At 26.3% G+C, this 13,213-nt stretch overlaps 1 protein-coding gene across 2 annotated transcripts; it reads right to left on the bottom strand.

Annotated features, from left to right (window-relative positions):
• Positions 1-3,854: 3,854 nt before the first annotated feature.
• LOC100257132 (glycine-rich protein DC7.1) lies at positions 3,855-4,753 on the bottom strand. 2 transcript variants are annotated; one of them, XM_002276814.5, is made up of 2 exons: positions 4,345-4,753; positions 3,855-4,241 (listed from the first exon to the last, which is right to left on the bottom strand). In XM_002276814.5, the coding sequence occupies exons 1-2, from the start codon at positions 4,448-4,450 to the stop codon at positions 4,090-4,092; spliced, it is 258 nt and encodes an 85-aa protein (XP_002276850.2). In that variant the 5' UTR covers positions 4,451-4,753; the 3' UTR covers positions 3,855-4,089. The 2 variants fall into 2 exon arrangements, with proteins under 2 accessions (XP_002276850.2, XP_010644510.1); XM_010646208.3 differs by having other exon boundaries at positions 3,855-4,238; positions 4,345-4,749.
• Between the last annotated feature and the right edge of the window lie 8,460 nt (positions 4,754-13,213).

Genomic DNA, 13,213 nt, shown 5'->3' with positions numbered 1-13,213 from the left:
TAACGGACAAATATACCCTTTAAAAACACATATAAAATATTTTATAAAATTAAGTTAAATAATTTTTTTTTTCAAAAATACTAAATTAAATAAAAGTAGTTTTTAAAAATATTAAATTAAATAAATTTTTTTTCAAAAATATTAAATTAAATTAAAGTATTTAAAAAAATATTAAATTAAATATTTTTTTTAAAATATTTTTTTTAAAATATTTTTTTAAAATATTAAATTAAATAAATTTATTTTTTAAAATTATTAAATTAAATAAAAGTATTTTAAAAATATTAAATTACATAAAAGTATTTTTTTAAATATTAAATAAAATAAAAAATATTAAATTAAATAAAAGTATTTTTCAAAAATATTAATTTTTTTTTCAAAATCAACAAAGGGTATTTTTGTAAATACTGAAGAATGATATCCTTCAACTCAATTTCCATACTTTCATTGGGTCTTGGGCTCAATTTGAAGAGTTATATGGACCTTTTGTTAATTTGAGAGCCCATCTACCCCCAAAACATAATTCTCCCCAAAAAAAATGAATTACACTAAAGGTGTCTCTTGAAGAGACATACTTTATAATTCCATAAAATTAAATATATGTTAAAGGTGTTTCTTCAAAAGATATTTTTTCATAATTTTTTTATTAGTCATACACGTTAAAAAAAATTGAATTTATATTAAAGAAATATCATTTCCACAATACCATAAAATCAAATTAATACTAAAGGTGTCTCTAGAAGAGACATCTTTGATAATTTTCATATCAGTTACACAGTGAAAAAAATTGAATTTACATTGAAGGAATCTATTCAATTCCACAAAATTAAATTTATACTAAATGTGTCTTTTGAAGAAATAATTTCCACAATTTTTATATTAATCACCTATCAAAAAAATTAAATTTATACTAAAAGTGTCTCTTGAACGAATAATCTTTCAATATAAATTTAATTTTATGAAATTATGGAATGTGTTTTTTAAAAATGCACTTTTAGTATAAATTCAATTATTTCAATAGATGACTGATGCAAGAATTATTGAAGGTGTCTATTCAAGATACACTTTTAATATAAATTTAATTTTGTAAAATTGTAAAAAATTATATCTTAAGAATACATTTTTAGTATAAATTCAATTTTTTATTATGCAACTGATATGAAAACTGTGAAAATATCTATTTAAAAGACACTTTTAATATAAATTTGATTTTGTAAAATTATAAAAGGTGTCTCTTGAAGAGACACTTTTAATGTAAATTCAAAATTTTTAACATGTGTTATTGATATAAAAATTATGGAAGGTGTCTCTTGTCTCTTCCAGAGACACCTTCAATGTAAATTCAATTGTTTTAAACGTATATCATTTATATAAAAATGATGTAAAGTGTCTTTTTAAAATACACTTTTAAAAGTGACAAAAAAGTATCATAGATTTGAAAATAGTTTTTATTATACTGTATTTTAAAAAATTAATTTTAAATTATCAAAAATCCCCGTAACTTGACGTTTCTTACCAGCGCCAAGGAAATGACCGTCATTGAATGTATTTTTTGTAGCAGTGATTTTTTAACCTAGTAAATTTCCCACTTAGCCAATGGTTGATTGCTAATAACTTGTTGATGGAGGATAAAAACCAAATATAGCAACAAAGAAAAAGTTTGGATAAGTTCTACAGTGAGAAAGCTTTTCCTCACGTGGTTTTGCTAGATTTCATTTTTTCAGAGAATTGAAGTACTGGTGGGGACCATATATACACTATATATTAGCAGTAATATTAATAGGTAGCCCTCTCCAACATATTTCACAAGTCATAGAATGTATGGATTTCGATCCTTCTAACAAAAAATGCTATACTATGTCTGTCGTATCATTTTAAGGTTCCAAAATCACTCACTTTAATAACGTAGTTGGAAATTGGAATTAGCCAACCATGTCTTATACAGTGCATGTATACGTCCCTCCTCAGTCCTCACGTCAACAAGTCGATCCAAAAAAGAACATCCTCAATTGAGAGTGCCACAAAGAATGCATTTTGCAATAATTTGGAAAAGTGTTTTTGGTCTTTAAAATTTTTATTTTTCAAATATTAGAAACACTATAAATACTTTTAAAAATTATTGTCAAATGTATTCAAAGTCTTCCAACTCAAGAAAAAGACAAACAGTCTTAAAATTTAAGATAAAATTTAGGTACATGAATTCTTGGAAGAGAACTCTTCTAGTAGGCATATATATATATATATATTCTAGTAAACTTTTAATCGATTTAGAAATCATATTTTACTAAAAAGAATACAATTAATATTTAAATTTTAGAAATATTTAAAAAGATATCATATTTTAAGTTTAAAAAGACTTTCCATTTGAAATTCTTTCGAAATTGATTTTATTCCTGAATCTTATAACCTTACTTAATAGAAGTGTAAATCATAAAAATAAAAAATAAAAAATACATAGAATTCTAAATCAAGATTAGGAAACAAAATTATCAACTTAATTTAAATACCTTAATCTACTAACAAATATTACAATAAAACGAGGAATGTTTATGTTTTTATCGTAATAACCATGGTTTTGAAAATCAGATTGTGTCCGTCGATTTAACCAATTAGATCGTCGATCAATCATGGTTCCAATCTGATTAAACGGTTAAACCGTTAGAAGCATTGGATCGGGATCAAATCACATGAACCGACAGATGCACCATCCAAACCAGTGGACCGACCGGTTTTTGAGAACTGAACGATCTTTTCCTTTTCTATAAACCCATCATTTTTCCAACTTTATCTCAAGATTTGGGTCCATGCAACCCACCTTCATCATTTTGCAGCTCTGTTTCATTCCCAAGACTCCTACGTCAGCCACTTAAAATTCGAGCTGGGCATATAAAATGAAACCAGCGACCACTTACCTAATTGTGTTTTTAACCCAAGTCAGTTGTTAAATATATTTGCATATTATTTTTTTAATAAATAAATAAAATTTTGAAATAAATAAAAATATTCATATAGTAAAATAAGCTTAATAATTTTTAAATGATAAAATGACATATAAAATTTGATTTCATCTTAGGATATATATATCTTCTTAATATTAAATCATAAATACTACATACATATAATAGTAAATTTAGAAATATTAGCATATATATCATGATTTAATCTATTAATATTACATATGCAAGTATAGAATTTTTTTAGTTTAATTCATATAAAAAATAAAATATTGTTAAATTTTTTAATTATATACATTTGTTTATTTTTTATAATTATTTTTAATTATATATAAATATAAATTATATATTTATAACATCATTGGTTTGACTACGGTTCAACCATCGATTCGATTAGTGAATCATGGATCGATAACTTTTTCAATTCAATGATGGATCTGATTTTAAAAATATTGATAGTAGCTATATTTATTTTAAAGTACGTTAGAAGATTATTGAATTCAAAGGTGCATGAGAGAGGTAGTTTCCAAATGAAAATTCGGGTGTGTGGTTTTTTTCAATAAATGGAGATTTTGGAAACCAATTTATTCCATGGGAGTACTCACTTTCAAGCATTATATTTGGAAGAACAGGGTGAAAAGGGGTGGGTTCATATTGGTCATGAAGTTGCACCATTTATTGGAGTGGAATCAAGGAGATTTAAATTAAATAAAAAAATAAAAAAAATCCTTAAAAAATGAAATAAATAAACAGTACTGATGTTCAAAGTTGAAATTACTAATATTATATTGGTGCAAATGTAAAAGCCATCGATGAGAATTGAAGGGCATGCTACCATAGTAAAAAAAAAAAAAAAAAATCCCTTTCAAATCCAAATTCCGGGCAATTCCAAGTAAATAATGCAACGTAAAAAGGGTAGGACCCCCAGACAACATTCATCATACTTTATTTAGCACATAAAAAACATAGAGAAATAAAAGATACAAGTCCCGACCTACATATTTAACAACTGCAGCAATGCTGGTCTAAGGGAGTACCCCTTAGCCCACATGCCTTATTGACATATACGCTTTCATAATCTTACATAAAACCCACCCTAATCATGCGTGGCCCACATAATTAAGGATTGATTACTCTAATTCTGAGCCCCCTCAGTCTCGTCTTCCACATCCTCACCGGCGCCACCATGACCAGGTTTCCCATGCCCATGTCCTTTTCCGTGGCCGTGGCCGTGCCCGTGTCCGTGTCCATACCCATCGTGCTTCTCATCTTCCACGCTGATCACTTCTGCCATAATTTAAGAAAACAAAATTATCCCTATGTATATGAACATATAATATAACTTGCCATTATTTCTACTGAAAAAGTAGTTGAAAGAAATTTAACTTACGAGTTTCGGCTGTTTCAGCTAGCTCCCGACCTGAAACCTCAGAGGACAGGATGAGAACAACAGCAAAGAGAAGGCCAAGGAGAAGGAAAGTCCTGGAGTAAGCCATCTTTCCTACACAAAAGCAAAGGAGGTGAAAGACTCTACTGATAAAGGAAACTCTCAAAGATGTTTCTCTGCTGGATGGATTGCAAGGGCAATACGAACTCGGTATTTATAGACTTTCGTGTGAGTGAGTGTGAGTGCAAGAGGCTGCATACGTAGTTGGGAAGTTCACGTAGCTTCGCTTTCCCATTCAATATATTGTCTTATATGATTAAGACAGAAATCCCAGGGACGTGGCAAATAGGCTAACTTGAACAGCCATTATCTGTAATGGACAAATTAAATCAGAGGAACCAATTTGTGGAGATACTTGTTTCTCAATGGCACTGCGAAGGATAATAGACTGAAAAGTTTTCATGAAAGAAGTCGCAGGAAGCACGCATGTGTTATGTTTTTCCTGATAGGCAAAAGGGACCCACGTATTAGGTTATCGTCTTTAGCACCATCACTGTCTTGTACTGAACATAGCATGGATTTGAGCTAGGTTCATTAAGTTACTTCTTAGTGACATAAAGATGATGATTTCCAATTTCAGGCCAACAAATTAACATCTGCCCGATCCCCACATGCCCTATAATGTTGGCCAGATTCTATGTAAGATAAGGACATGTTTGGTACGCATAACGAAGAATGGGAATGGAAATGAATATTTTGTTTTACTACTATTCCCTATTGATAGGAATGAATTTGGTAATTTTAATTTTTATGTTTGCATGCATATAAGAATATAAGATTGGAATGATAATTTGATTATATTTCAATGTTAAATAAAAATAGGAATGAAAATGAAAAAAAAAAAAAGAATTATTAATAATATTTGTATATCTGATTTAAAATAATTCTTTATTTTTATTTTTATTTATAAAAAAAATCTCACATTCTACGTTGTTTGAAGTAATTTTTTATTTTCATTTGAAAAAATCCTTAGGAATTTGTTTTTTTTTTCTAAATAATAAAAACTTATTTGGGTGCATGATTTAAAAAAAAAAATTGTTTTTAAAAAATTTATATCACTATTTGATTGTTATTTTTTAAAAACAATTTTTAAAAATAAAATAAAATAGAGAATTATTCTTTCGATTTTTTTAGTAGAAAATATGAATTTCAAATCGAATTTGTATTGAATTTATTAATAAGTTTTATAATTTCAAAAATTATTTAAAACTCAAAAATATATATATAATGACTATAAAAATAATAGACATAATTAATACTATAAATTCTTTAATAAATCTTGTAATTTTAAGAATAATTTGAATTTTAAAAAATTGATTAATTAATTATAGATAAATAAAATAATTTAGAATGTCATCTTCACAATTGGGTTATAAATATATGCATATAATAAAAAATTTGGCTCATTTATACCTTAAAAAATTAAATTTTATTTTTTTATATTAATTTAAAATAGATAGTATTAGAAATTATTAATTTTGAATAACTATTCTTTATTTTTAACAAAATAAATCAATTAATGTTAATATCTATATATTTATAATATTTATAAAAAATATATACCATTTCTGATTTTATTATTTTATTAATATTCATATTTATTAAAAACTATTTATTTTTTAATTTATTTTTATTTTTATTTTTTAATAAGACATGAATTAAATTTAGTTTACATTATATTATCTTAATTTAAAATATTTTTTTTTACAAAATAAAACTAAAAATTTCTTTTCAAAAACAACATATTCAAAAAAATTAAATGTTTAGTTTTTAAATTTTTAAAAAGTATTTTTAAAAATAACTTACATTAAGAAATCAAAATACCTCTAGTTGGAGAGAATTGAAATCCTACTTATAAGTAAGATTTTATTTCCATTTGAATCACTTTTTGATTCATTCCCATCATAATTTAAATTATTCAAACATGGGAATTAAAGATAAAAATAATTGGATGCTCATCCTCACTCTTCATTTCCACGTGTCAAACACATGTCATCCACAGTCCTGACCTATTCATAGCATCTAGCAGCTTGAGCTCATGATGCAGAATCTATTGAATATGCATATGTATAACATCATCATCGTCTTAAGAGTTTTTAACAAAAAAAAATAAAAATAAAAATTGGTTTTACCTTGCACTTACTTTCCACCACCTACATCCTCGGGACACAATACCTCGAGTACTCTACTGAATTCATCTCAATCTCTGAGATGATGTAGGTCCCTTCAACAAGCCATAATTATTTATAAAAAAAAAACCTTTTAAAGCTTTCAAAAATGGTAGGATAAGTTATGACATTTTCCTAATGATAACATCCGATTTTTAAAAAAAATTAAAATCTCAACTTTTTAAAAATTAATTAAAATATTTTAACTTAATTTTAAAACTTTCCATCTAACTCTAACTTATAAAAAAATTGTCTTTACTTAAATCTTTTCAAATTTACATATAACCATCCGATTAATTAAACGACAGTCTCAAATCTTCAGTAAAGAGTAAGTCATCATCTACAAATGTCACTATTTAAAAAAATCATATATCATAATGAAAAGAAACAAAATTATCAACCAAAAAAACAAAGCAAATGTCCTAACACTATTAATTCAATTCATCGAAACACCCGTATCTTTTCCTACTTGAGAAAATGACAAGACCTAATATTTGTACTCAATCATAAGATGTATTTGCAACTCTCGATGTTATCCGGAAGCAAGTCAATAATAAACAAGAAAATAAAATAAATGAAAAAAAAAAACTACACTTTAACACAAGATTTAATGACTCAATAATGTATCTACATTCACAAAAAAGAAAAGAAAAGAAATTAATTGATTGTATTTAATTTGAAAAACGCTTTTCTAATTTTTATTTTTTCAAAACAATTTTCACTTTCTATTTTTTATTTTCTTAAAAAATACATTTTGTTTAAGAAAAATGAAATCTGCTTTTAAAAAATAAAATTTGCAAAAAAAAATTTTGATTTTAAGTTTTTATTAAAAATTGTGAAATTAAATATAATTAAAATTTTATATAATTATGATTATTTTTTATGTTATGTGTTATAACATATATACTATAAAGTCACGCTTTCCTTGTATTTGTTCATTATTCTTTTTTATTTTCTTTACTATATTATTTTTGTTTTAAAATAATGTAATAAAATATTCTAATAATCTTCTGACTAATCAATTAAAATGAATTAGTTTATATTCAAAAAATATATCAACTTATAAATAATCTCTAATCCAAAAAATAAACCAAATATTTATACATTACTTATTATTTCATGTTTTATTTATATTAATATTTTTTATATATACAATATTTGTATTTATTTTTTTATATTATGATCAATCCCATAAGGTCTTTTTTATTTTTATTTTCTTTGTTTTGAATATTTTTTAAAATTGTTTTCACCTTTCTTAATAAAATTTTGAAAATAACAAATTGATGTTTTCATTTTTTTTTTTTCCATTTTCTGAATTTAGATTTCTAGAAAACAAAAACCGGTAAAACATTGTCTAAACATATTTAAAACCTACCTTTTGTTTTCTTTGAAAATAAAAACAGAAATTCGTTGAAACAAACCACCTTTTATTTGGGGAATATGGCTACAAAGCTCAATTTCAAAAATAACGATTAGGTTCGCAGTTTTTGGTAGGGCGATGTATCCCAAAAAAATTTATTTAATATATTTTTAAGAAAAAAGTTATAAATATTATGCCATGAAATAAATATGTTAATACTTGTAATATCCACGGGTGATTTGGTATATGAGTGTTATTTAAATTATATTTTTATTGATGTTGATAAAATAGTGCTAGAGGAAAATGAAATGATCATTAATTCATGAGAATTAAAAAAAAAATGTGTATTGAATTTTTAAATTTTGGAGTCAATTTAAAAGATAAAAATATGTTCTAAAAATAATAGTTTCATATTATATATTATATTTGCATCATAATTGTGTGAATATATATATATAATGAGGAAAGGTGGTGTAAAATGGAAAAAAAAAAATGAGAGACAAAAAAGAAATGTCACATAAGAGGATAAATTAAGAAAAGAGCGTGATCACAAGTATAAAAGACATAACAATAGACCCGAGAAAAATCTAAATGGAGAGTATACTTGATTACATACACATATCATTAGGTGAAACCCCAAGAAGAATAGTGAATCGTATGATTGGGTGTATTCACGTCCATTTGTATTTTTTTATTAATTACCAAGATATATATATATATATATATACATATTCGGGATAAAATAAAATATCTTATTAATATTTTCATGTTATAAAATATGAGAATTTATCGGATTATGGAAACTTGTGAATGATCAATGTATATCTCTTTGTGACTCCCTATACCTCTAATGAAATTTTATTCTCTTCCTACATTTTGATTTCTCTTTCTTATTTTCTTCTCCTTTCACTTTATAAGTTTACAACACGTTATCAACACAACTAGTCTCTACAAAAGAAATAGAAAGATTTTTCTCTATTCAAAAAAATAGAAAGATCTTCTCTCTTCTTTCTCACAAAAAGGTATGTGATAAACTTATATCATGATTTTCTATTTTATTACCTTTTGATCTCTATTTTCATTTATTTTATTTGAATACATAAATATGTATAATCTCTATAACCAGAAGTTATGGGGTAAATTATAAATTATGGGGTAAATTTATAACCAGAAGTTATGAAAAATATGTGCAATTCCTATAACCAGAAGTTATGAAGAAAAATTACAGAATTACAAATACATGATCAGAAGTTATGTATATAATCTCTAATTATTTATTTTTAATTATACGGTATAACTGGATGTCATACCAAACAATATTATAGCCAGAAGCTATAAAGTAAATAAATACATAAATGTTCATAGCTTGAAGTTATGTACAAATCTACATAATGAAAGTTCATAGCCCGAAGTTATGCACAAATCTACACAATAAATAGTTCATAGCCTGAAGATATATATAAATTTATATAAAAAACAGTTCATGACCTAAGTTATGTACAAATTTAAATATTTTCTTGTTCTGACAAAATAATCATGGCCTAAGTTATGTACAAATTTAAATATTTTCTTATTCTGACAAAATAATCAGGCTATGAACATTTATTTATTTATTTATTTTATACCTTCTAGCTATATAATATTGTTTGGTATAACATTCAGTTATACCGTATAATTAAAAATAAATAATTAGAGATCATATACATAACTTCTGGTTATGTATATGTAATTTTCTAATTTTTCCTCATAACTTCTGGTTATAGGAATTGCACATAATTTTTATAACTTCTGGTTATGAATTTACCCCATAACTTCCGGTTATTGAGATTATATATATTTATATATTCAAATAAAATAAATGAAAATAGAGATCAAAGGTAATAAAATAGAAAATCATGATATAAGTTTATCACATACCTTTTTGTGAGAAAGAATAAAGAATATCTTGTTATTTTTCTGAATAGAGAAAAATATTTCTATTTCTTTTGTAGAGACTAGTCGTGCTGATAACATGTTATAAAATTATAAAGTGAAAGGAGAAGAAAATAAGAAAAAAAAATCAGAATGTAGGAAGAGAATAGAATTTCATTAGAGGTATCTCCCTTTTATAGGGATTCGTAAAAAGATGTACATCAATATGAATTATCATCCACAAGTTCCCATAATCTGATAAATTCTCATATTTTATAACACTCCCCCTTAGATGATCTTAAAAATATACTTCATTAAAACCTTACTAAGAAAAACTCCATGGGAAAAAACCTTAGTGAAGGAAAATTTATTTTATTTGAATACATGAAATAATCTAACATATCTATTCACAAAGGTGTTACCTTTGACCACATTGAAAAAGTTAAGGTATGACTTTGGAATATGAAGATTGAGAGATCTACCATTTGAAATGTTGAAGAAATCATAATCATGTTTACATGAGGGGGAGAATGATAATATGGATATACTGCACTTTTTTTTCCTTCATCCAGGTTTTGTCCCAATGGGTTTTACTGGCAAGGTTTTTAACGAGGTAGTTATAGTAATCCAAAAGAATAGTGTACTATTTTTCCTTCACTAAAGTTTTTTCCCATGGGGTTTTTCCTAGTAAGGTTTTAATGAGGCATATTCTTATGATCATCCAAAGGGGAGTGTTATAAAATATGAGAATTTATCGGATTATGGGAACTTGTGGATGATCATCCATATTGATGTATATCTCTTTGTGACTCCCTATAAAAGGGAAATACCTCTAATGAAATTCTATTCTCTTCCTACATTCTGATTTCTCTTTCTTGTTTTCTTCTCATGTCACTTTATAATTTTACAATATTTCATGTATTTTTAGTCTTTGATTATTACTTGTTAACCCTGTTGGGTGTAAGGCCTCCTACCAAGCAACGGGGAAATTAGATGTGTATTTATTTGGGGAATTTGGATATATGTAATTTAATTATACTTTGATTGGTTGAAAATAAACTATGAGAACATTTGATTTAGAAATGGTTGTATAGACTTTGATGATTATTTGAAATTGAATATTATTAGCACTTACGAGGTTGTGAAAGCTAATGACACGAAAAAATTCATTTAATTGAACTTTTAGTTTAAAGACCATTAAAATTAAATTGTGATTTATTTGAATATTGAAAAAAAAAAAAAACAAGGTATACAAGTTGACTATCAACTTGGATAGGAGTACGATAACAATAGAGTGAGATTTTTCGGGTAAAATCCCTACAAGTCTTCTATGGCTACAGGCCCTCGTCCCACCTTATTGGTTTGGAATTAAAATAAATAAGTTATGAGCAAGTTTGAGATTTTTTTTCTTTTTAAACGTGAGGCAAGTTTGAGATTTTCTTTTTTTTTTTTTAAATGCAGGATAGTTTCAGATTTTGCCTTGTCTCATCCCATCTCACCCTAATTATATATAAAATGAATTTCAAAAAATAATTTAATTTAAATTTTTTATTTCCCCATTTTTAATACATATAAAATAATAAAAATAATTACTTTGCAATAAAATAAGTTATAAAAATTATAATATTTTAATTATTTATAAAATACATTTATTTAATTAAATTTTTTAAAATTTAATTTAGAAAAGAAGACTTTAATCAGGGTGAGGTGAGACTAATATGGTAAATTCATATACCCACCCCACTCTATTTTTCTTTTCTCTTTTACTAGCACGAGGATGATAATTATTTTAAATAAGTAGGATGGGATTGAAATTTTCTATATTATGTCACCTATTATTTTTAACTTCTTAATCAATAATAATTTAACATGTGATTTTTTAAATTCTTCTAAAAATTGGGTTCTTTCCAAAATTTATCCTCCAAATTCCATTAATTTATTGTTATTATTTTTAAACTACATTTCTCAAAAATATATTGTTTTTGTATTTATTGCACTAAACTGTTATTATTGCTAATATTTCCTTTGTTAGCTTAAAACTAAATATTATTATTTTTATTAATTTTCAAATTCAATGCATAACCAACTCATTACCCTCCTATCTTCATTACACACAAAAGTCCTAAGACTAAAATAGTAATCCTCATGTTTCTTCTCATTTTTATTATTATAATAATATATTTATATATACAATATTTTCCAATGTCTAACCACTACTACAAAAATAGAAAATTATGACGCTTTAATCATTGGCGCTTTCATAAAGTATCATTATATTTGGATATACAATGGCGTTTTTTCAAAAGGGTCATTTTTTATATTAGCTTTTTTATTTCATGGCGCTTATTTAAAGTATCATTGCTTGTTGTGGCACTTATAAGAATAACTGGTTATTCCATGACACTTTATAGCAGTGTCATAGTTGTGATATTTCATGGCACTTATATTAGGTGACATTAAATAATAGTATATATATATATATATTAATTAAATGTTTTTCCCTTTCTACAAGTACCCGCCAGACATTCCCTCCACAATTTCAGAACTGAAGAAACCCCGAAACCCTATAGCTCTCACTAAGTCCACCACTAAAATGCCCTAATCCGTTGGAATGGCCATGTCTAACTTCCATGCATGGGAGGTTACCATTGTCAAAATCTACTACAGAGCATCATAGTTACAGGTAAATCTCTTTCTCAAGTAATGTTGTTTTCCTCAAACTTGAATAGATTAGTACAAATGAAGACAAATGGAAGGGTTTTCATTGTTCCAAAAATCTAATATTATTGTTTCATAGATGGGGAAATTATTTTGGGAGGAGAAAATCAGGGTAATGGTATCCCAAATAAATACAGTGCATTTTTTGTTCTTGTTGTTGTATGGTACGCTGCAAGTTGTAATAGGTATAATTTCAGCTTCTCCTTTTAGTTGTGGTGGGAAGTGTCGCCTTGTTTTTGCCTAGTGTAATGCCATGGAGATGTAGTAGCCAGCATGGTGATCGGGATGGAGCTTGAGGGTAATGTGGTGGGTGGCTCACGCACCAGCACAAGGGCGTGGGAAAGGAGGTGTAGCCTCTACCGCCTGTAGGTATGGACGTGTCGTGTTCGTACACCAAGGAGAAGACAGGTTCGACTGCAGCAGTTGAGAAAGCTACAGAATGGGGGATTTTTAAATGGTATTGAGAGGGGAACAACTGGCAAAGGCATGACGTGTTTTAAAATTTTCTTTGGTGGGCTTGGGTTTGAATTTTAGTTGTTGGGCAGTCAAGGATTGGGAGAGGCACCAGGTCCAAAAGATATGGGTTTGTCTCGGTTGAAATCAAGATGCAGACTTTCCATAGCAAGTTTTCTCAAAAATAAAATTCATTTAAAGA

The sequence above is a fragment of the Vitis vinifera genome, chromosome 19 (genome assembly GCF_030704535.1).
Source record: "Vitis vinifera cultivar Pinot Noir 40024 chromosome 19, ASM3070453v1".
Classification (NCBI taxonomy): Eukaryota; Viridiplantae; Streptophyta; class Magnoliopsida; order Vitales; family Vitaceae; genus Vitis; species Vitis vinifera.
This window is presented reverse-complemented; position numbering and strand designations above follow the sequence as displayed.